At 37.6% G+C, this 24,617-nt stretch overlaps 1 protein-coding gene across 1 annotated transcript; it reads right to left on the reverse strand.

The window, feature by feature from the left end:
* Positions 1–22,830: 22,830 nt before the first annotated feature.
* On the reverse strand, positions 22,831–23,751 carry LOC133825074 (conserved oligomeric Golgi complex subunit 7-like). The gene is made up of 2 exons (XM_062258069.1): positions 23,132–23,751; positions 22,831–22,995 (listed from the first exon to the last, which is right to left on the reverse strand). The coding sequence occupies exons 1-2, from the start codon at positions 23,684–23,686 to the stop codon at positions 22,831–22,833; spliced, it is 720 nt and encodes a 239-aa protein (XP_062114053.1). The 5' UTR covers positions 23,687–23,751.
* Positions 23,752–24,617: the final 866 nt, after the last annotated feature.

Consider the following 24,617-nt stretch of genomic DNA (forward strand, 5'->3'; position numbering starts at 1 on the left):
TATAACATATAACATACATTCAATAGTATATAGCAAAGCAGCCGACAGGCTAAACACATAGCGGCCTACGTCGTCCTAGGTGCTTTACCAGGCCCTGCGTTCGCAGTCTTCACTGATCGAATGGATACAACACCCTAAGAGGGTCTCACCCTATCAGCCTGCACTCAACGTGCTTTAAGCCGATCTCGGCCCCTTGCCGTACTCGGATTCTTTCTGTTCTCGACCTTCGCCGTTCCTAGCCCTCACTGTTCTCAGCCTTCGCCGTTTTCGGCCTCGCCATTCATTCATAACATACATAATAATATTCACAGATATTTAAATGCATAAAAAACATAAACCTTAGGGTCGCGCCCTACAATAAAAATAATAGGGCCACACCCTACTCTACACGTACAACAGTGTTCTTACCTGTGTGCTGAGCTATCCAAATACCGAGATCCTGAGCATAGTCCTCTATCCTGAGCCTTGTTGAAAACCTACTCACAACTCACTCATAATAACCATCCATCATGTTCTAAACTAATAAATAACTTCGAAATATTAATCTAGCCTCCTAGACCTTAGATTCTACCAAACTTGGGAGTAGAATCCTTCCCGAGCCTTAACATTCGAGTTCCTGAGCCTTAAAACCTTAATTCCCCTTTTTCCCATTTAGGGTCGTGGCATGCCCTTAAGGGTCGCAACCTGCTACTTGGTCATAGGGCAAGGCCCTCCATGGTGAAGGACATGTGCCGCGACTTGCACCCCCAAGGTCGCGGTGCGCCTAGGCAAAACAGAGGCCTTCTAGCCTCTTCGATCACATGGGCCACAGCTCCTGAAGAACATGGCCGCAACCCGAGCCCCCAAACCCAGAAAATTAACCTTTTCTCTGGGTTTTTCCTCAAGGCTAAATCCGAATTTTATACCCCAAACACCAATTAAACTCATAATCAAGCCTAGACTTCCCATCCACACAACTTAGGCTTCATAACAATCTCAAAAACAATTCATATACTCATCAAAACTCAAAAACCAAAATGAAATCTACCTTCCATGCAAACTTAAGGTTCTAGCAAGAATTTAACAGAAACAACAAGCATTAATTCTTACCTCTGTGATATCTCAAACCTTGAGCAGATTTCCTAAATCTTTAAGCTTCTAGCCTCCCAAATTCCAGCCTTGAGTCCTTAATCTTTGGACAATTTTCCTTCAAAACCTCTAAGCTTCAATGAGAGAAGGAGTGAGCCGAGAGAGAGAGAGACAGAGAGAGAGAGAGAGAGCATGGCAAAGATTCCTTGCTGTTTTGTTTTCCCTTTTGTTTTTCTTCTAAGTCTCAACATCCAAAATTCATGTATATCACTTAGCCAAAAGTCCAAATTACCCCTTAAGTCTATCTAAATCCTCAAGTACCAATTTCGTCATATGCCACATCCCGCTAAGTCCTCGAATATTCCTATAAATCCCCGTTCCATCCCTACATGTCCTAATAATTTCTAAATTACTACCCGTTACTCGGTGAATCCTGAACACCAACTGTGATCCCATAATACCCCCAGGCTCCTCCCGAGCCGGGTATTCGACGCCGTTGTGACTATTTAGGTAAACTGCTCCCTAGGACCGTCTTAGATAATACATCCCAAATATATCACCACTCACTCGTGGTTCCAAACACAATATACACAAATATTTCATTTATGCCCTCAATGGGCTAAAATTACAAATATGCCCCTAATAACCAAATGAGGCCCATATGCATATTTAATTCACCTAAACATGTATTTCTAATCATATAATCATCAAATTCACATATTAACAAAATTAAATTTATCATTGCCCTCCCGGCACGCTAATCAAGGCCCTAAGCCTTATTAGCAAATTTGGGACGCTACAATAGACCTGACCATGTCTAACAAGGTGGTGTTTCTTCTGTCAAAAACACCATTTTGTTGTGGCGTTCCGGTGCTGTGAGTTAGGATAGAATACCATGCTTCAACAAGAAATCTTTGAATTCCAAATCCAAATATTCTTTACCTCGATTAGATCAAAGTGTTTTAAGAGTCTTACCTAATTGCTTCGCCGCCTCTGCTTTAAATTCTTGAAACGTACCAAAGGTTTCAGATTTCCTAAGCATTAAGTAGGTATGACCATATCTTGAGTAATCATAAAAAAAAGTGACAAAGTACTCATACCCACCTTTTGCTTGTACATTGATTGGACCACAGACATTGCTGTGTACAAGCTCCAAAGGTTCTTTAGCTCTATTGCCTTTCGTTGAGAAAGAATGTTTGCTCATTTTTCCTTCTATAAAAGATTTACAAATCGAAAGAGTTCCAACACTTAGTTATCTCAAATGTCCATCTTTTGATAACTAGTTTATCCTTTCTAGACGTATATGGCCAAGTCTAAGATGCCAAAGATATGTGTCATCCTCCTTTGAAATTTTTTGTCTTTCTTTTCTTGCTATTTTGCTACTTTGAATAATTATGAGTTATTAAGTGTTCATTCATTAGGTTTGAGCATATACAATCCATTTGTATGTTCTGCTTGACAAATTTTGATACCATTCTTGGAAATAATAATCGCATTATTACTAAAAGAAATATCAAAAGATTGTTCGTGGAACATAGATAAAGAAACTCAATTTTTAGAAAATCCTGGAATAAAATAAACATTGTTCAAAACAAGATAATTGTTCAAAATTTAAATGGACTGTTCCTTTTGCTCTAGCTGAAACGAGTGCTCCACTTCCAATTCGTATGGTCACCTCACCATTAGTCAGCTCTCTTGGTGACTCAAGTATCTGCATAGAAGAACAAACATGGTTTGTGGCTCTTGAATCTAAAACCCAGGATGACATATCATCTTCCACTACACAAGCTTCAAGTACAAGTAAATCAGATTTACCTTTTATTTTCATATCAGAGAGATATTTTTTACAGTTTCTCTTCCAGTGACCTTTAACTCCACATTGGAAACATTTTCCTTACGGTTCTTTGTTCTTGGAGTTATTGTCAATCTTGATCTCCTTGGCTTTTGGTGTATTCTTACTTTTCTTGGAATTCTTGCCCATATCTCTTCTTCCTCCTCTTGAATTTATCCTCAGAGTTTGAAGGTCACTCCTCTACAACATTTGCCTTAGCCTCTTTTGTAATGGATTTGTTAAGAGACTCAAATGTCTGCAGTTCATTCAACAAATGGGTCATGTTGAATTCTAACTTATTCATAATTTAGTTGGTGGTGAACGCAAAAAAGGCAGGAGTGAACGATTCAAGTATGATGCTTACTTGTGTATGCTCATCAATGATGGCTCCATGTATTTCAGCTTCATGCATCACGTTAATCATTCTCAAAACATGTTTACCTACATAAACACCTTTCTTCATCTTAGTAGTCATGTAGGTTCTAGTAGCCTTATGTGTACTTTGATCAGATTGATGTCCAAACATGGCCTGCAGAGAAGCCATTATCTCAAACGCAAAATCCATGGGTTCATGCTTTGTTCTTAGAGCATCATTCATGCTCACAAGGATGTAACACTTTGCCTTGTTGTTGGATTGAATTCAAGCATCATACTTGTCCCGAACATTCCTCAGCGCATTGGAAACAAGCTCTTCAGGACATTCCTTAGTTAGGGCAAATTTACGGTTCTCACAAATTAACATAAGATTCAAATTTGATTTCCATCTTATAAAATTATCACCACTAACCTTTTCAAGTGAAAGTAATGCAGTTATAGGATTGCCACCGTTCGACATTACTGAAAGAAATAAAATACAATTATATTACTATTTGAAAAATATCAATTATTCAGAATGTAAATATGATGCATGAATGAAAAAATTAAAACACATAAATAAATATTTACTTTTCCACAGTAAAACTACCCAAAAAATAAAGTGTCGCATTAGGGTTGATCTAGTTAAATTCAGATAGCTTATAAGACAATCTTATCCTTATAATTTAAAACTCAAAATAACTCTTTATTTTCTCTTTTAAAAATAAAGTGTCGTTGGTTTGGTCAAGATGCAATTATCCACTGCAAAAACTTAATTGCATCTTTGTAAGTGTAACCCATTATTTTGAAATTCATGACTTAACTTAGAGAGTGCCGCCTTAGGGTTGGTCAAGCCTAAAATACATCACTCCTTCCTATCTTCTTAAGAAGTCAACCTTGGTATTAATATGTCTAGAAACCTTCCTTAGGGAGACTAAAACAAAGTCGCCTTGAGGTCCTATTCATATCTCACAGTGTTGTACTAATAATGGGGACCATAGGTCACATTGAGATGTTCACCTTCTCCAACTTACTATTTTAGAACTAATGTGTTTTATTGAACTAATCAATTAATTATAAATTAATTACTAGTTTATTAATAACCTATGAATGTAATAAATGACAAAATACATTTAATTATAAAAGAGCATGTTCCTACAATAAATGTGATCTAACCTATTACATTCATCTAACTTTACGAAAATACTTTTTAAATAAAGTTGGTTATCTTAAATGCCTATAAAAACTATTGTCTTTATTATGGTGTGAGTTACCAAGTTTTAACTAATTTAATACTTAGTACATTACATGCAATTTATTTCTCCAAAACAATTCACATAAACAATTAGGACAATCATAAATAATCATGTTTCTAAAAGATGCATAGTTAATGAAAACTCTGTGGGGATTTATAAATGGTATGTAATTGACTAATGCATGATCATGTTATCAATCAAACATTAATGAATGTTTATTAAAATAAATACCATAAATAAATAAACAATAAACGATGAATTGAGTGCTAGTGGGTATTTCTAAATTTGCAACCTTTGAAAAAATAGAAATAAAATTTCAAAAATAGCCTATGATTTGTTTTCAAGACTGCAAGAATGCTTCTCCTCTCTTTTAGGCTTTCTTGCAAATCTTTAGAAATTTGTTAGGCCCACCTAATTAATTAGAAACTAACATTCCAAATAATATATTTAATTAAAATTAACTTTTATTTAAATAACTATTTATGTCATCTTTGTAATTTAGCTAAATTTAAATAATTAAAGAATCAAATTCAAATAATTATTTAGTCTTTAAGATAAAATCTTAACCAACTAAAAGATATTTTATTTTTTTATAAAAATAAAATAATATAATTAAAATTTTAATTTCAAAAAATTTAAAATTAATTAAATAAAAGATTAATAACAAAAAAATATGATCTAACTTGGGCACCATGATTGGTTTCCTAGATCACTAGGGTCGGAAGCACCATGGGAGCCAAGGGCTCGAGTTGGTGGCTGCGCAGGTGGCTCAAGCTGATTGTAGGTGCGTAGGGGGCGGGTGTGCAGGGAGTTGCGAGGCTGGGCTGCAAGCGTGCAGGATGCGGGTGCGTAGAGAGCCTCGAGTCTAGGCTGTGGTCGTGCGCCTGGTAGGTAGGAACCTGATGAGTAGATGGTCGTGTGCCTAGGTGCTTGCGGCTAAGGCTCGGGCCCTTCTCTTTTCTCTTCCCTTTGTGTACAGATTTTTAAAATTTGAATTTCATGAAATAAAATTACAAAAATCCTATGACCTTTATGTCTTACACAAGATCTAGAAAATTGAAATTCCTAACCTAATAGCACCATATAATTAACAATTCATCATTCAACCATACATTCAAAAAACATATCCATCCATTCAATATACATAACAACATACATATAAAAAATACAAGAAATCCACACAACATTTCATTTATATATATATATATGTGTGTGGACTGCTCTGGTACCAATTGTTGGTATTAAAATAGCAAATCAGAGATACACAGCAGGGGAATGGGCCCATTTTAATAATTCTTAATACCAGCCAAGATCATACACACACATATATTGTTAGGAGTATGTCCTAAAATCATGTAAAATACATTTATTATTTCGATGAATAAATAAATACAATGGTTTATTATTGTTATATTTAGATTATTAAATTATTATTTGAATAGTTTTGTGAATATCAGAAAATTTTCATATTCATTATTGAGGATGTGATCTTGTATTAGTACGAGAGAATTAAGATCACATGAAAGAATAAAAATAGTCAACAGCAACAAAATGAAGTTATGGAATTCTTTAATTGGGTTTGTAAGTACGATTTGCTGAGTATCATCTTGATACAAATAATCTAGATTCGGATTATTGATGTGGTAAGGCATCTCGGTAAAAGTGCTTTATATAATATGATTACATATGACATGGACCGATATGAATAAAAGTCTTTATCCAAAAACCATTTAATAATAAAGACTTGTAATTCATATCATAACTGATGATCATTTATAGATCAACCTAAATCATGAGTGTTCATGAACTCTTATTCATGTTTATTAAATCTTTTGATTCATTCGTTAAGATCTCTTCATAGAATGAGGCTAATGACTTTTGTTTTGGAGATTTAATATCATGGATGGCTCGGAACATGTATCAACAATACAGAATCTAATCTTTCCTAACGGATCGTATATTAGTTCTCTTAAGGGCTAATTCTAGAACTGAGTGATTTTGAGCTCAAATCTATAATTAGATTATAGATTAATTATTCACTAGTGAATTAATAGTACTTAAGGAATAAGAAGTAAATTAGAAAGGTAAAATGCTAATTATTCCATTCTAATTTATGAACTAATTAATTAGAGGGTTGAACTATTGTAAGATGGTTATATCAATGGGCAACTTAGAATAAGATTTCTGTAAAAGTATATCTATAACATAAAGAGTTCAATTATGAAATTATAGTAGAGAAATATCAGAATTAATAAATTAACTATTATAATTAAAGAGTTTAATTATTTAGTTTCAATTTATTGGAGCTTAATGTTATAGGTCCATGGTCCCCGAAATGGCTCAAACAAACACTGACAAAGATAAATATAAAAATGGGCAAAAGGAGTTATTTGATAAGTGAAATATTTTTCTATGTACTAAACATAATTATTGTATAATTATGTGTAATTAATTAATTATTTGATTTAACAAAAATATAATTAATTTTGAATTAATTTATTTTTGGGATTTTTGGTATTTAAATAATAAGAAAAAATTGGAAAAAATCACATGCCATCCTTGGCATGTGGTACACGTGTAGCACAGTGCACAATCACTGTGCTACACACACAAGAAGTTTCTTTGTTCCACAATTTTACTTATTTAAATATTAAATAAATAATGAGATATTGTAATATGATTAAAATATAATTATTTAAACAAAATCTGATAACTGATTAGTTATTTTAAATTATTTTAAATAACTAATATTTTATTTTTAATATATTGGATATATTAAATATAGGAGATCAGTTTTTCAGAGCGATAACTTTTCAGTGATAGAAAATATATCGTGAAATCTCCCTAAGAGAAAGAGAATAGTGCTACAAGCATATATCATTGTTCTTCACAAACTTAGGCCCAAACTATATCAGATCTCATGTGTTGAGAACATCTGGTAAATAGATTTTGTCTATTATTTTGTATAGCGAGCCCACACTCGTTCTTTGTGTGTTGAGAACATTTTGGAAGATCTTGGTGTGAGATCTCGAGGATTTTTGCCGTACAAAAAGATAGCAGCAAGGAAGTACTTGAGGTATTTTTCTATTCATCTCTTTGATTCACTATATATATGTATGTGAAGAAGTAGATCTAGAAATCGTGTGGGGTTAAATTAACAATTTTGATTGTTGTTCCGCTGTGTATAATCTCTGATTTGATCTATAAAAGCATCATATATATGTATATATATTAATTAAATCACATACAATTAGATTAGAGATTACCTCTTGTAGCCTATCAAGTATCCTTGAATCTTTTTGTATAAAATCAACGATCTTCCTATCCAAGTTCTGAAGACTCACACATTGATCTTCCTGACCAATCCTCAAACACACAAAAACGTGTGTGAGCACATAGAATTCAAAAGGTTGATTTATGACTCTCTAGATGTACTCAACAAATGAGATCTAAAGAACTTTGATAGAGAGAAGAGGAATTGAATAGTTTTTTAGGTTTAGGAAAAACTATCGCTTCTGTATATGAGAGAGAGTCTGTGTCTAACAATATTTTCTTCTTTTTTTAAGGTTTGTAAAGATAATTAACTAATTTAATTAATCTTTATTTTTATTAAAATAAAACTGGTTAGTTATAACCTATTTAAGTATTTAATTTAAATGATATTTAAAAAAGAATAATTAAATAAACAAATTATTTGAAATTCAAAATTCAAATCCAAAAGGATAGGAAATATCCCTGTGTGGCGCCACTCACTGTGCAGTACAGTGAGTAGCGTGAGCCACATTAGGTTTTTCCCTAATTTTTTCATTTGTTTATTTAATTAATATTTAAGACAATATATTTATCCAAAAATAAACATCAGTTAATTCAAAATTAAATTTATCTTAAAATACCAATTTTAAATAAATAAATATCTTATTCTAAATAAGATAATTATTAAGCTCTCTTTATATATTAATCCAAACAAGATTAATATGTATCTTAACTTATAGTTTTTCAAAATAAAAACTATATAGTTAAATAATTAATTAATGAATTGCCCATTACTTTCACATAATTATTTCCTCCCCCTGGAAAATTAATTCCTTTGCAATTAAGTCATTCTCTCTACAAATCTTTCTTTTGACATCATTACCCTTGACAGTGTAGGACAGAGGTAATCTGGGGATCATGGACCTATAATACGAAGCTCCAATAAACCAGATTATTAATCAAACTCTTTAATCCAATAATATTATTTATTAATACCATGATTACTCCACTATAAATATTGAATTGCACTCTAAGTATTTATAGAATTATATTTACAGAGTTTTCTCTTGTAGTCCAATGATATAATCAATAAATGTAGTTTTTTCCTCCATTTATTGGTTCATTAATTAGAGCTTGTAACAACTTAACGAATACAAGACCAAAACCATGCGGAAATTTAAACTTTTTTTTTTTTAAATCATTGTACTGAAAATCCATATAAATTTTTTTTTCAAGAAAAGACTGTGTGCGCACACTTTTAGTTTAGCAAACAAAATTTCAACTACTCTTCCATAGAGTTATAGCAAAACAATTGTCATAAAAGAAATAACAAGTTCCCAACTTTTTCTTTTCAAAATGATGTTCCATCAAAAACCTCCCCAGATCGGGTCACATGTACATATCTGCAAGCAGACTTTGGCGCTCACTGCTCCACTTTGCTTTTGCACTTACCTACAACATGAATAACTAGGTAAGCGACGACACTTAGTAAGAATAGACTTACACACACATGTATACTAAACCCAGCAACGAGTCGACCTAAGGTAGATATAACTACCAATCACTAGGGTATGGGATAAGTCCTAACCCTACCATACAATTTTGCAAGTAATAAATATAACAGATATCAACACTTTGGTTGCACTCAACAACAAATTTGTTCCATAACATAAATAACATGCACTTAGAAAATTCTCAGAACATTCAATATAAATAATCATACCTGAATAATAACTTTGGTTGTTTCTAAAAACCAAGTTCATACATAACACTATAACCTGGACTCAGAAAATTCTCAGAACATACAATATATCACAAATATCGTAATATGCTACACTCAGAAGATTCTAAGAATATTCAAGATATATTTAACACACATCATGACTAAGTAATTAAATTATCAGCAAGGGATCCGAGCATCAACCCGGTTCCACCGTTAATGTCCTGGCTCCAACCCGGACTTTATTACAATTGTTCTGGCTCCAACCCAGACTATATATTCACCATGTCCTGGCTCCAACCCAGACTATATATTCACCATGTCCTGGCTCCTACCCAGACTATATTCTTACCGTGTCCTAGTTCCAACCCGGACTATATATTCACCTTGTCCTGGCTCCTACCCGGACTATATTCTTACCGTGTCCTGGCTCCAACCTGGACTATATTATGCTAAGTTTATGGCTTCAACCAGCACCTACTTGCCATTCAGCTGCAGAATGTAAAAGCATTACAAGAGTGTGTATTAAGCATACCCTGGTCTTAATGACCCAAACAAAACTAGTGTAATCTACTACTAAAAGCACACACTAGTATATTCATGTTATAGACAAGAAGGGAAATGTTAAGTTACTTGGAGTCTTTAGTTCCCAGCTGGATCTTTAACACTGCTATTCATTTTCTATTTTGCGGTTATTATAATTAATTCAATGTACTCGAATTAAACTATGGCGTATTCTTATAGCTAATATTCTACAATAGCTACATGAAATAAATTCTTAGAGACTATATACTATATCCACTTATACACTAGGCCAAATTTCGTTTCAGTCTTTATAGTGTCATAAGAAAATCAGCCTCACTGCAACATGCTCTCTGTGATGTGCATTTTAATATTATTTGAATAAATAACTCTCTTAACTGATAACTCGTATTTTGATTTTTAGAAATTTTTTTTTTTTTTTAAATAACTCTTACCTTTAGAAAAATACCAATTTTTCGTTGTCTTACGAAGTTGATCATTTTCTATCATTTACCAAAATACCATTCTCCGACCCTTTAACTTATCAGGTTCTACAAAACCTAAACTCCCATTTTTACCATTTTTTATCCATAACCTAGGATCTCATTTTATGTTAATTTTTAAAAGAAGGGAAATTGGACCCTTAAATTAAAAAATTGTAAAAATCAACTTTAATTAACTTAAGCTGATTTGGGGATTGGTTAAATCTCCAAATCCTTAGTTATCTTTGCAAGGAACTATTTATTTTCATTTCCAAAACTTTACTTCCACTATTTAACTTAAAGTGGTAAAGTCTCATTTTTAAACATTTTCCCTAAGTTGTGTTTTTGGCAAAAAAAAACCCTTAAACTATGGTTCAATTATTCTGCATCATAAGGATGGAAACTAGGCGAAAGCCTCGCATCAAAAATTGTTTTAGGTTAAGAAAACTATCCTCCCAAAAATCACTTTTCGTTGAGGTTCGAAATTACAACTTTTTCAGTTTTTAGGGAAAATTAGAAAAATCATTTCTCTTAAATTGTGATACATTTTCTTTACAATTTAACAGAGGTCCTTATACGCATCTTAACTAATTCCCTCCAAAATTTCATAATTTTTGGGATGACAAAACCCATTCAAATATTTAAAGCAATCTGGGCAGTGCCTGCTATCCAAAAGTTTTTCCCAGATTTTAAGATAACTTTAAATTTATTTCTCTTACACCGTAACCCAGTTGTTTCTAAAATTTTACAGAGATCTTTATACATGTCGAAATTAGCTTCCTTAAAAATTTCATAGCATTAAGATTAGTAAAGCTCGTTCAAATGTCAAAACAAACTGGGCAGTACATGTTGCCCAGAAATTTTCCAGATTTACATCTCAATGCCAATAAATGCATAACTTGGGTTTAAAAATACATTTTTTACAATTTTCCAAAGCCTAACCTCAAGTACTCACAAAGAACTATGCAACTACATTATTTATTTTCACAAACAGAGGCAATAGAGTGCGGTCTGACCCGTTGGAAGCCAAATCACAAATTTTGGCCGCTTGCATTTTTACACAAACTTAACAACAACAAGAATTTCTAGCATAACCCTAGCCACGTGCATGCATGCAATCATCAAATCATATAATTTCAACCATAAGCATAAAATAAGCTCCAAAAACCATTAAAATCACCTATACAAACTGTTGACGCGATTTTTCGCCAATAGTGAATTAAGAAAATAACAAGGTTGAATTAGTGCTTGATGGTAAACCGAAGTAAGAAAATAACTCTCAAGAACACTGGTCTTTTTACGTGGTTCAGTGGTTAAAATCCATCTAGTCCACGAGTCTATATTATTACTGCTTTTCTCTCTCTATTTTGATAGAGTTTCAGTATTACAGAATAATCGTCCCTTTTCCTGTCCAATATTCTCAGTATTTATAGAGAAAATTCATTGGATAGGTTTGGGTAACCCCGTGAGTCAATCTGGGATTTGCGTATTTATTACATTTATTATGGAGTATTCCCATTTATACTAGGATATGATCTGATCATGAAATAAATAGACTCCTAATATTTGGGGCATTAACTACCACAGGCTGGCCATAAACGATCGTATAAAGTATCTGGGTCTTCGGGGATCCGCAGACATGCCATATATTCAATTCACCCCGAGCTAAACACATTGCCTAGCTCGTATCATGGAGGCCATGACTTATAAATACTATAAGCTCGTGCTTATCAATTTATGCATTCCTAGCTCGTACAACCATCATAAAAATCGTGTTGTCTATATGGAAAGTACATGGACTCCTTGGCTATTTCTTCCATGCATTTATTTGCCAGCTGCACACAATCTGAGTGAAAGACCCGTGCTGAAATTGGGATACACATTTGCCCCCCAAGTCCCTGCTTTTTACCAACACAGTAGGGACTTTTAGACTTCTATAGCAATAAAGCATGCATGCCCACTACTTGAGTAATGGACATGTGGAACACTACAATTGGCGTCTGTTCGAGTTTCGAGGACTACAATAATTGTCTTGTCAACTTTTTGTCGTCGTTTTGTCCTTTGAAACACAGCCCTCAGATCTTGTACTAACCAAATCGGATGGCTCAAATTAATTTATGCTGTTTACGTATAAATAGGGTAGACAATTTCCACAGTTTATCACCTTTTATTCGAAATCTTTCTTCATTTTCTTTCTTCTATGTTGTCAAACCCTTATTCCTTCCCAGAGGAAAGAGACCCAAAAAACCTTTTGTTGCACAATCTCTCTAAAGCCCTGTTGCTCAATTACTCAGGAGTGAGTCTTCCACGCCTTGCGAAATCTACTGCTTCTACCGACGAACACACTGTAAGTCTTATCGCTTCAAATAAACTCTTTCTTTATTGATTTCTGCGTTTTATATACCATGCTCACCCATGCTTCACCGTAGTTAATATTAGGTTGTTTTCTCAATGTTTTTGGCACATAGGCTTCAACTTTAGGTTTACTGAGAAGGTTTAGAGTATCTCCTAAAACTATGACAGTCACGAAAGTGGGTATTTTCTAGGTAGATTTGGGTAATTTATGGAAAATTTTAGGAAATACCCATTCGGTTTATAGAAGATGAAAGGTTAGGGTTCAAAAATCAAATAGCTTAGGGAACACGTTTCTTGGGTGGTTTTTTTTTCTCTAAATCGTCCCCAAAGGACAGTAGTGGCTGGATTTTCTGACACACAGATCCTTAAACGTCAGGGATCTATTGGGAAACTGAGGGGCGTAGCGTAGGTTAGCTCATGGTATCATGCAACAAGTTGAGACTAACTTAGCTCGTGTGGATGCCAAAAATCCACCAAAAAAAAGATCCCCAATACATGGTTAAAATACAAGGCTAAAGGACACTTAGTCACATTATCAGGCTCAGACCTATAAGTCTTGTGAAACCGGGAGATGGTCCCAAGGGAAGCAACATCTTGTGAGCCGTGAAGTATGGCCTTTGTGGATGCTCAAGATTCCAGGCTTGTAAAAGATCCAAGGCACATGCTAAGGTCCCATGAAGGCCTAAATACAAGTCTGAGCCGCGGGACGCTCGGGCCACCATCATCTTGCAACTGCCTCGCACCACCTCTCGGTGCACCCAGCGAGGCCCCGTCTTGCACAGGAGGATCAGGCGCAGGAGCGTCTCGCGAGGCCAGCACCACGCCCTCGCCTCGCCCACGCACCTAGCGCGCCAAGGGCTCACGAGGCCAACGCCTCGCCCACGTACCTGCCGCGCCAAGGGCTCGCGAGGCCGACACCACACCAATGCCTCACCCACGCATCAGCCGCGCGGGGTCGCGAGGCTGACACCACGCCCTCGCCTTGCCCACGTAACTGCCGCGCCAAGGGCTCGTGAGGCCGACACCACACCAGCGCCTCGCCCACGCACCTGCCACGCCAAGGGCTCGCGAGGTCGACTCTACACCAGTGCCTCGCCCACGCACCTGCCGTGCCAAGGGCTCGTGAGGCCGACTAAACACCAGCGCCTCGCCAACGCACCTGCCGCGCCAAGGGCTCGCGAGGCCGACACAACACCAGTGCCTCGCCCACGCATCAGTCGCGCCAGGGGGTCACGAGGCCAACACCACACCCTTGCCTCGCCCACGCATCAGCCACGCCAGGGGCTCGCAAGAGACATCCCCACCTCAGCACGTCATGTCCATCCAACTAAGAGTTGCCTAAATAGTGGGCCTCGTTAGAGGGGCTCAGTTGCTCCCCTTGATAGGAGTTGGTGATGGGACACCACTCTTGCTGTGGGTCTAACATGAGGTAAGATCAAGAACCTATTCCACGCACCCTTAGGAATGAAGTGGGGATTGCCTCATAGCGATTCATGCAAAGTCGAAAGGAATCAGAGTACGGACATGGTATTCGTACCAGATAGGTAGTGGTTGTACAAATGAGGTACCTATTGTGGTCCTCACCAACCCACCTCTGACACCCATACGAAGCAAGTAGTGGAGGCATTACCGAGTACAAAAGCTGAGGTGCTCCCACAAACTCTTACCATGTACCAGAGCCGACACCACTACATCTGATACCACTCTCCTGATAGCATACTAGTGTACAAATTGGTCCCATGGACCACAATGTATCAGGAGCCATTAGAGCCCCCTATAAAAGGAACCCCTCTTCAACATTGAGAGGGGTTGGAAAATTCATTGTATGCAGAGGCTATTGAGAAATATACAAGGGCTTGCTTCATTGTTGATCTGTGTTTACTTTTCCTTAAAGTTTATTTTACATTCTTATATAAACATCACCTGACTTACCTTTGAGTTTTCCGATCTAATTTCGTTGACGAGATTTCACCGTCAACAGTTTGGCGCTGTCTGTGGGAAGAACAAACAACAAGCCATTGTTCTTCCATCACTTCCAACAAAGAAATATGCTAAGACGTTCAAAACGCCTACGACAAATACAAGAGGATGAGGTTCGCCGAGACGAAGTAGAGCGGAGGGCTTCCAAGAAAGACCCCCCTCCACCCAAGCATGGAGGTGGACCGGAAGAACCTCTTCCCCCAGGGGAGGAGAGGGAAGCATCGTCCCCAGCTATCCAGCCCGACAGAGGTCATTCAGAGCCACGAGTGTATCCACTTAACCAGCCCCCGTTGACACCACGCTCAGGCCACCAGGACCCTGGTCCCTCAACGCACTGGCCAGGCAAGGGTCCCGGGGTACGCTCGATAAGTTCCAGCTCAAGGACTCGCTTTTACAAGGGTGAGATTCACGAGTTGCATAAAAAGACTCGAAGGCTGGAAACCACGATAGAGAACATGCAGGAGGTTATAAACGACCTACTGCAAAGGAAGTCAAGCAGACCCCTCCCTAAGCGTAAAGGGACGGAGCATGAAAAAGGGGAAAGCACTGTCCCCATAGACGATGGGGGAACCCAAATTTCCATCAGTAAAACCCCCTAGAGAAGGTACCAAGGGGACCTAGGCCGACGAAATGTCCCCAGGAGCGAAGGCGGAGGGAAGGTGATGGTCGCAAGAACGAGGTCGAAGTCCCCTCAAAAGAGGCACCCCTTGGCCTAAGAAAAGAGCTCAAAGGGAAGAGGTCAGAAGTAAGAAACACACCCCCCGCGATTCCCCCAAGGAACACAATCAAGGCAAGGGATCAGCCCGAGAACCCGCAAAACTCCTTATGCAAAAAGAGGAGGGGACTAGACACCGAAATGTGAAGCCCTCGGGGCAAGATCATCACTGCACTTGGGGGGCACATGGATGACAAAGAATTTGACCGTGATTCACCCTTCACAAGGGAGATTCAGGCTGAGTAAATGCCCACTAGCTTTAGAGAGCCTCGCATGACTCCGTATGAGGGTACTACAGACCCAAAATATCACTTGGACTCCTTCAATAACTTGATGAGGTTAAGAGGGGTGAACAACAGGGCAAAGTGTCATTGCTTTGTCGTTACGCTTAAAGGAGTGGTGTACAAGTGGTTCAAGAGGCTAAGGCCAGGAACAATCGAGTCATGGCAACAATTCTCTGACGAATTTCTTTAGCAACACCATGCAACCTGTGATTACGTCATGCCAACTACCAGCCTCGCTAACATAAAACAAGGCGAGAATGAAAGTCTGAAGGACTACATCCATAGGTTCAGTATAGAAGCAACAAAGGTGGGAGGTTTAACCAAAGCGGAGCACAAGATGGCTATTACAGCCGGAGTTCATCCAATAAGCAAGTTGTGGGGTAACAAGCTCAAAAGAGAAGTTTCGAATTTGGATGACTTCGAGAGAGAGCACAGAAGTACATACGTGTGGAAGAGGTCCATAAGAACTTCTATGTTGAAGAAAGCGAACCTTCCTCCAGTTGCCCTACGACCAATACGTCTGAAGATTCCATATAGAAGGGGGGGGGGGGGTCCTGCTAGAGGGGTCGCTGACCAAGTTTGAGATTAAACGAGACCATCTAGCCATGAAAGTCCCGACCCAAGGGGAGATCACCTCAAAAATTACAAAAAGGGTCTCCAAAGTAGACGCTTGAGAAAAGGGTCTCAAAAGTAGAGGCCACCAAAAAGGGTCTCCAAAGTAGACACTTGAGAAAAGGGTCTCAAAAGTAGAGACAACCAAAAAGGGTCTCCAAAGTAGACGCTTGCGAAAAGGGTCTCAAAGAAGACGCTTACAAAAAGGGTCTCAAAGAGAACGCTTGCAAAAATAGTACTATGCCAAATGACGAGAAGGACGCTTCTCGCAAGAAATAATAAGCGCGCGCAAAAGCAGATAAAAGGATAGCTAGAACCTAAAGGGTCAACATATCCTTATAGATACAATCAAGGTGCACCAAAGAGAGACCTATCGAACCCCCTTTCGCATGGGCTCCAAAGGACCTCGAGCATGAAAAATACAAAAAATATATATATAAAATAGAAAATAAAAAGAAAGAGAAGAGTCTACAAGAACGCCTAAAGGCCTCCCTATAGACTGGGGGGCAAGTGTGGATGCCAACAATCCACCAAGAAAAAAATCCTCAGTACATGGTTAAAATACAAGGATAAAGGAAACTTAGTCACATTATCAGGCTCAGACCTATAAGTCTTGTGAAACCGGGAGATGGTCCCAAGGGAAGCAACATCTTGTGAGCCGTGAAGTATGGCCTTTGTGGATGCTCAAGATTCCAGGCTTGTAAAAGATTCAAGGCACATGCTAAGGTCCCAAGAAAGCCTAAATACAAGTCTGAGCCGCGGGACGCTTGGGCCACCGTCATCTTCCAACTGCCTCGCACCACCTCTCAGTGCACCCAGTGAGGCGGCTCGCGCGTCACAGCCACATACACCCCAGCGAGGCCCGTCTTGCACAGGAGGATCAGGTGCAGGAGCGTCTCGGGAGGCCAGCACCACACCCTCACCTCGCCCACGCACCTGCCGCGCCAAGGGCTCGCGAGGCCAGCGCCTCTCCCATGTACCTACCGCGCCAAGGGCTCGCGAGGCTGACACCACACCAGCGCCTTGCCCACGCATCAGCCGCTCCAGGGGGTCGCGAGGCCGAAACCACGCCCTCGCCTTGCCCACGTACCTGCCGCGCCAAGGGCTCGCGAGGCCGACACCACACCAGCGCCTCGCCCATGCACCTGCCGCGCTAAGGGCTCGCGAGGCTGACTCAACACCAGCACCTCACCCACGCACCTGCCGCTCCAAGGGCTCGCGAGGCCGACTCAACACCAGCGCCTCGCCCATGCACCTGCCGCACCAAGGGCTCACGAGGCCGACACAACACCAGCGCCTCGCCCATGCATCAGCCGCGTCAGGGGGTCGCGAGGTCGACACCACGCCCTCGCCTCGCCCACACATCAACCGCGCCAGGTGGTTGTGAGGCCGACACCACGCCCTCGCCTCGCCTACGCATCAGCCGCGCCAGGGGCTCGCATGAGACATCCCCACCTCAGCACGTCATGTCCATGCCACTAAGAGTTGCCTATATAGTGGGCCTCGTTAGAGGGGCTCAGTCGCTCCCCTTGATAGGAGCTGGTGACGGGACACCACTCCTGCTGTGGGTCTAACATGAGGTAAGGTCAAGAACCTATTCCACGTACCCTTAGGAATGAAGTGGGGATTGCCTCATAGGGATTCATGCAAAGTCGAAAGGAATCTGAGTACGGACATGGTATTCGTAACAGATAGGTAGTGGTCGTACAAATGAGGTACTTGTTGTGGTCCTCACCAGCCCACCTCTGACACCCGTACGAAGCAAGTAGTGGAGGCATAACCGAGTACAAAAGATGAGGTGCTCCCACAAACTCTTACCATGTACCAGAGCCGACACCACTACATCTGATACCACTGTCCTGATAGTGTACTGGTGTACGAATTGGTCCCATGGACCACAATGTTTCAGGAGCCATTAGAGCACCCTATAAAAGGAACCCCTCTTCAACATTGAGAGGGGTTGGAAAATTCATTGTATGCAGAGGCTATTGAGAAATATACAAAGACTTGCTTCATTGTTGATCTGTGTTTACTTTTCCTTAAAGTTTATTTTACGTTCTTATATAAACATCACCTGACTTACCTTTGAGTTTTCCGATCTAATTTCGTTGATGAGATTTCACCATCAACAGCTCGTATATCATAGATATCATTCTCCCCCGTACATACATGTCATAATCTTTACAAAATTTGAGGTCGCCTACTAAGTGAGTCGTCATTCTTGTTCATTAGGCGATCTAATGGCACCCAAGAAGAGCGTACCCTAGAAGAGTGTACCCAAGAAAAATGCACCTGGCTCGTCGGCTCAACAAACCAACAAGGGAAAAGAGATCACCTCCGAATCTCCTCTTCCTCATTCACTACAAGAAAAAACAGTATTCATAACACTTAAAAACTGCTAACCGAGAGTATTGATAACGCTTCTGAAAACGCTAACATAACTCCTGTTATTAAATATCCTGTCTTTTCTATAACAGTATTCGAATGTTATGTTCGATGTAATCTTAAACTATTCAATAACACATTTTTAGTTGCTATAATATTCAAATAATAACATTTAGTTAGAGTATTTTATTATAAATTTGGAGTTTAATCTTATACTTTATGCATAACACTTTCCAACTGTTATGAAAATTGTTATATTTGATCATTTTATAACATTTTTAGTTCATTCTATTATATAAATTATAACTTTTTGTCCCAATTATAATATATTATACAAAACAACCATAATTATTGTAAATTCTCCCAGTAATAACATTTTGTTATTTTGTAATATACATTTTTAATTGTTATAAAAAAAAATTATTATTGTATTTTGATTAAAAAAATCACAATTGATCACAAGTGTAATATTAAATAGATCAAAAAATTTAAAATATTCAATATATATGATAAACCATGAGTATTTTTACATTTGAAGACAAACTACTTCAAACCATGACACTATCCACTACAAAAGTTCTTAGTTCTAACCTGAATTTGAAAGAATACATAATAAAATTCTATAGTCTTGCACATCTTGTGCTTCAAAAGTAAAAACGAGAAACATAACAAGATACACAAAAAGTAAACCATGAAGCTTGCTCCACCCTCCAATTCATCATCTATTCCATTGTGCACTTGTCTTTGTTGTAAAGTTGATTTGCTTAGCTACACAAGAGTTTAAATAATTAATGCTTAAACTTAGAGTAAATAGTAAACTAAAATAGTACACTTAGACAAGTCAGCCTATAATCAATAAAGCTTACTGGAATAACCAATACACTAAAAGGAGGACCAAATAATTGAAAATAGGATGTGTAGATGATTACTGTATCAAAAATAAAATCAGATTTAATACATGAAAAATAATTTATTTTAAAAGAGAAATTAAATATGATTTGGGATAATAAATAATACATGGAATTAATTAGCATAGTCCAAGAAGCTAGCTGCAAGAAGCAAGCTGTCATCTAGCTCATTCACAAGGCAAAGCTTAGAAATTCATTTATACGGAAAATCATGATTATCAAAGTTGTTGTAAAGTGTATTAAAGAACCAAGCAATGTTAAATAATTTGTTTTTCTTGTATATATTTAGTCCTCTCTTATATATAGAAAGACAAAGCTATGGCTAAACAATAGAATCATGGAAAGTTTATTGGTTCATTAATAATATTAAACTCGAGAAGCCTTATGCAATACAGTTGATAGTCTATAACAGAATACAAAGCTGGTATATGCATATAGCAAAATACTTAGAGCAACATAACTAACAGAATCCTATTTGAGCTTGCAACAATATCTCAAAACTGTACATGGAAGAATTTAAGTAGCATAAAGATCTATTAAAACTACAACTAGTTCACATTTAGAGTTTAGTGTTCAAATTCTAGTTTGTACTTCCAGTTTCACACCCAATGCAAAATTCAGGAAAACATTATCATGCTAACTAAGTGGGGGTGATAATCTGATTTTATCTACACTGATGTGTTAGTTTTTAATAGAGGTTAGTGAAAAAGCTTCTCACTTTAGGGTAGGCACTATTAAGAATAAGATTCAAAATGAAGATTCAAACAAAGCTTGGGAACAACTGCAAGATGAAAACTAAAATAAATAAATAATATAACAAGTGAATGCAAAGCCAATCCCATAACTATCATATAAACTATAACTTACCAAAGCTATAAATAAGAAAAGAGAATACAGTGCAAATAAAATCAAAGTTGTCAAACAACTTGTTGCCATTAAGAGAATACAATAATGTATATCAATATGTATTATGAGTATATTTGTATTTCACTGTTTTAACAAGTTAATAATGAGTTCATATAATCCTGTAAGTAAACCGAGAGGCATTTATAGTGATACTATTTTTTTTCCATCATTTTGCAGAAAAGGAAAGGGAGTTGGGTGTTGCTCACGGTAAAATCAAGTCACTGAGAGCAACTGAAACTCTTAAAGATAAGGCAGTAGAAGAGGTACCGAAGAAATTTCTACCAGCCTACTATATTCACTTGAGTTTCACATACAATAAATTCAGTATTCTAACACTTAAATTGTGTCTGAAGTTAGTTTTTTTGTGTTGTTATTTCCTTTCCAGCTCAAGAACGAGGTTGAAAAAATGGATGAAAAAGTCTCTGTCACTGAAAATATTCTTGAGCACAAGGTGAGTTATGGTCTTTCATGAGATATTTTCAAATATTATGAGTGTACTTCAAATAAGACTAATGGAGGCGTTTTCATTTTGACAGGTCATGGCTAGAATTCAAGCCCTTACTTTTTTGACAGGTCATGGCTAGAAAGAGCTTTGATAGTTGAAGAGGTTCAAAACCAGAACTTTGAGTTGAGGACACAGATTGAGATCTGCCAGGTATTTATAACATCACAGCAGATTCTATTTTGTTGGTTCGGCATATACATATGGTGAGGCTGAATTGTCAAGGTAACTGACACGTGTAACATGTCCAGGAAGAAAATAGAATCCTTGAGAAAACAAACTGCCAAAAGGTTCAGGAGGTGGAAAAGCTTAGCCAAACCATTCAAGAACTTAAGGAGGTTGTTCTAGCTGGAGGAGTTGCAGTCAATGCTATTCACGATTACAAATGACAGATAGAAGAATTGAATGTGAGTCAAGTAAATTTACTTGTTGTCTTTTTAACAATTATTGTATGCTAACCTCATTTGAGTAAAAATTTCAGGAGGAAAAGAGGACTCTAGAGTGAGAACTTGCAAGAGCAAAAGTTTCAGCAAACCGCATAGTAACTGTGGTGGCCAATGAGTGGAAGGACGAAAATGATAAAGTTATGCCAGTTAAGAAGTGGCTAGAAGAAAGAAGGCTTATGTAGGTATAGTTTGATTACCTCAGAAATTTCCTACAAATCCTACATTTGACACAATGTTACAACTCAGTTATGCCTTTCCACTGCTTTTCATCTACTGTTCATTCTAGTTGTACGAGTCTCCTTACAAATGAAAGAAGAAACTTATTATTACGTATATGTTAGCATTTATTTTCACTTATTCTGTGAATGTTCAATTCTACAATATGTAGGATGTAAAAAAACAACACAAACCAGTAACAAAATACACCAAAGCCAATAGCAAAATAAATATTCTAAGCCATTAAACCAGTAGCAAAATGCACCAAAGATGTTTTCAAAAAATACCTTCTTGCTTTCAAAAAATTCCATATGCACTAACAAAATGCAAAAGTAATGCCATCACAAAAAAAAAAAAAACCAAGCTCTTCTCTTCATTGTGTAATAATGACTAAATGATATTCACATTCAGTCATAATACAAACAATATATAGCAACCACCAAAAAACTCTATTTGAAAGGGTTTGTAAAATTTTGTAACACTAAATGTGCATAAGAATGGATCAAGGAAAAGAACAAACCTCCAAATTGTCAAGAGTGACATGCCCAACCTTGATCATCCCATTTTCCATCATCATTCAATCGGTAGACCTTAACATTGAAATTTATGTTCAAAAACTAAGGTTAAATAGTCAAACAAACATATGTATACATAGGTTAATTAGTTATATATATATAGCTAAAAATAAAACTTCACCTGAGAATGAGACACTCATGGAGAGGAAGATAGAGAAAAAAAGAGAACCACATCTGGGCCCTTGTTCTTGCTTGTCGCTTGAGGGCTGAGGCGGAGAGAAAGAAAAAGGGAGGGTGTTGTTGTGTGCTTCAAGGGATCAAAAATTGCACTAAATTGCCTTGTGGTAGGCCTAAGGTCATAACGCAACAACTAAAAAAGCTTCAGTGTTGCAAGTTAAATGGCCAGATATTCACCATAACGTCGAGTAACATGAGAGTATAACACATTCAGATCAAAAACATCTATCATATAAATAAATATACTATACTAAGAGGAGCAAGATCAATAGAGACTAAATAGATCAGATATATAGAACAGAAAACAATAAAAATATTAATGAATAATTCGGATTCGAAAATTTCCATACTAATGAATAATTCAGATATACAAGTTCATTTACTGTGTCAGCAAATGTTGTGACTCTTTGAGATGCCAAAGGAAGTGCATGAAACCTGGGATCTTTAGACTGCATAACAAAAGGTAAAACTTGTGAGCATCATCTCCTTACCCAACAAGAAGTTCCAGGAAGGAATGCGACAAAATCTTTTTTCAGTCATTAAAAACTAATATGCCTCTGAAATTGAAATATTGGTATCATGTACTTGACTTAAAAGGTTAAAGAGCTTCCGGGCCTTCTCAGGAATGTCAACAAGCCGCACTGCTGCCACATCCAAGGCAGCCCTTCCACCCACAGATGCTTCTCCATTACTGTCATCACCAACATGTGATGGGCTTTGGTCCACACTTGAACCAAATACTGACAGAGACAAAGTCGTGCTTAATCTAGCAAGAGTAGCTCTCAAGGAAGCTTCAAAAACAAAGGACCTGCTAGTTAAACAGTCTGAAACTGTGAGGATCTGCAAAACCCCTTGAACAATGGACCATTCCTCCTCATTTGAAATCAATTCAACTTTTTGTGCAGTGTTGCCATCTCTCTTGTCTGATCCCATCTCTTTCTTTGAACCAACACCATCATGGTCTACTCCACAGACCACTCTTAATGATCTTAGTGTCTCTTGTAAAGCAGAGATATATTGTAACATTATGTCATCAAGAGCAAGAATTAGTTCATCTGCCTCAGAACCACCAGTAAAGTTGATACACCTTTCTACAGCTGCCTCAAGAAGTACAATGATATGGGGAATAGATTCCTCCATCCTGCGAATTGTTTCACTGAGTTCAATCCCCTGGGCACCCACACCACGAGTAACAGCTCCCCTGAGATCCACCCCACCCCAGCAATTTCAGAAGAAAGGATGGCCCGCTCCATCTGTCCATACCTTATATACATATTCAATCTTTAATCAAAAAATGAACATAGCATTTACAGAATCTAGTATATAACGAAGAAAAAATAACAGAAAAAAAATTTCAAAAAAAAAACCTAGATATTTTAGAAGAATGTGGAAGTGCAAAAAAGTTTATGATTGCTTACCTTTGTTTAAATGATTCAAAGGGAGAGTACACTGCCTTCAGTGTATCCATTAGAACTCGAAGATCAGAATCTGAAAAGGAATGCTGAATATTTCTAGCAAAAGTTTGTGTCACGTTGTGTAACTCAATCAATGCCTCATTCACCTCGTTAAAATTTCCATATTAGAGCAATCACACACCAAAACAGAAAAGGAGCAACTCAAAACGCAAAGAAGAAAAATTACACATATGGAATTGAAATTAACAAACAGGTCGTGCAATGCAAATCAATAACACAACGATTCGACGAGAAATTGGAAACGAATTCCATAATAGCTGAAAACCCAGATAAAAAAAATCACAAAAACATGAAGAACCCAGACACACAAAACGCAAAAACAAAGCAAACCCAGATCACAAAAATCATAAAAAAACTTGAGAGAAAAGAAGAATTGACGAGAGAAAGAGTCGAGAGAAGGAACATACTCGTGTGGAGGCAGAGAGAGATGGTAGTAGCTTCGCTCAAGATCTTATTACAAAGAGGGCACGTCATGCATGCCTCCATCCCTCCTTGCTTTAACAATCTGACCCGCCATCTCTGTGTGCGACTCCCTCTCTCGCTCTCTCTCTCTCTAGGCTGAGAAATTGGTGTCTATTGAAATGGCATTCGACTCA

This window comes from Humulus lupulus, chromosome 3 (assembly GCF_963169125.1).
Source record: "Humulus lupulus chromosome 3, drHumLupu1.1, whole genome shotgun sequence".
Lineage (NCBI taxonomy): Eukaryota > Viridiplantae > Streptophyta > Magnoliopsida > Rosales > Cannabaceae > Humulus > Humulus lupulus.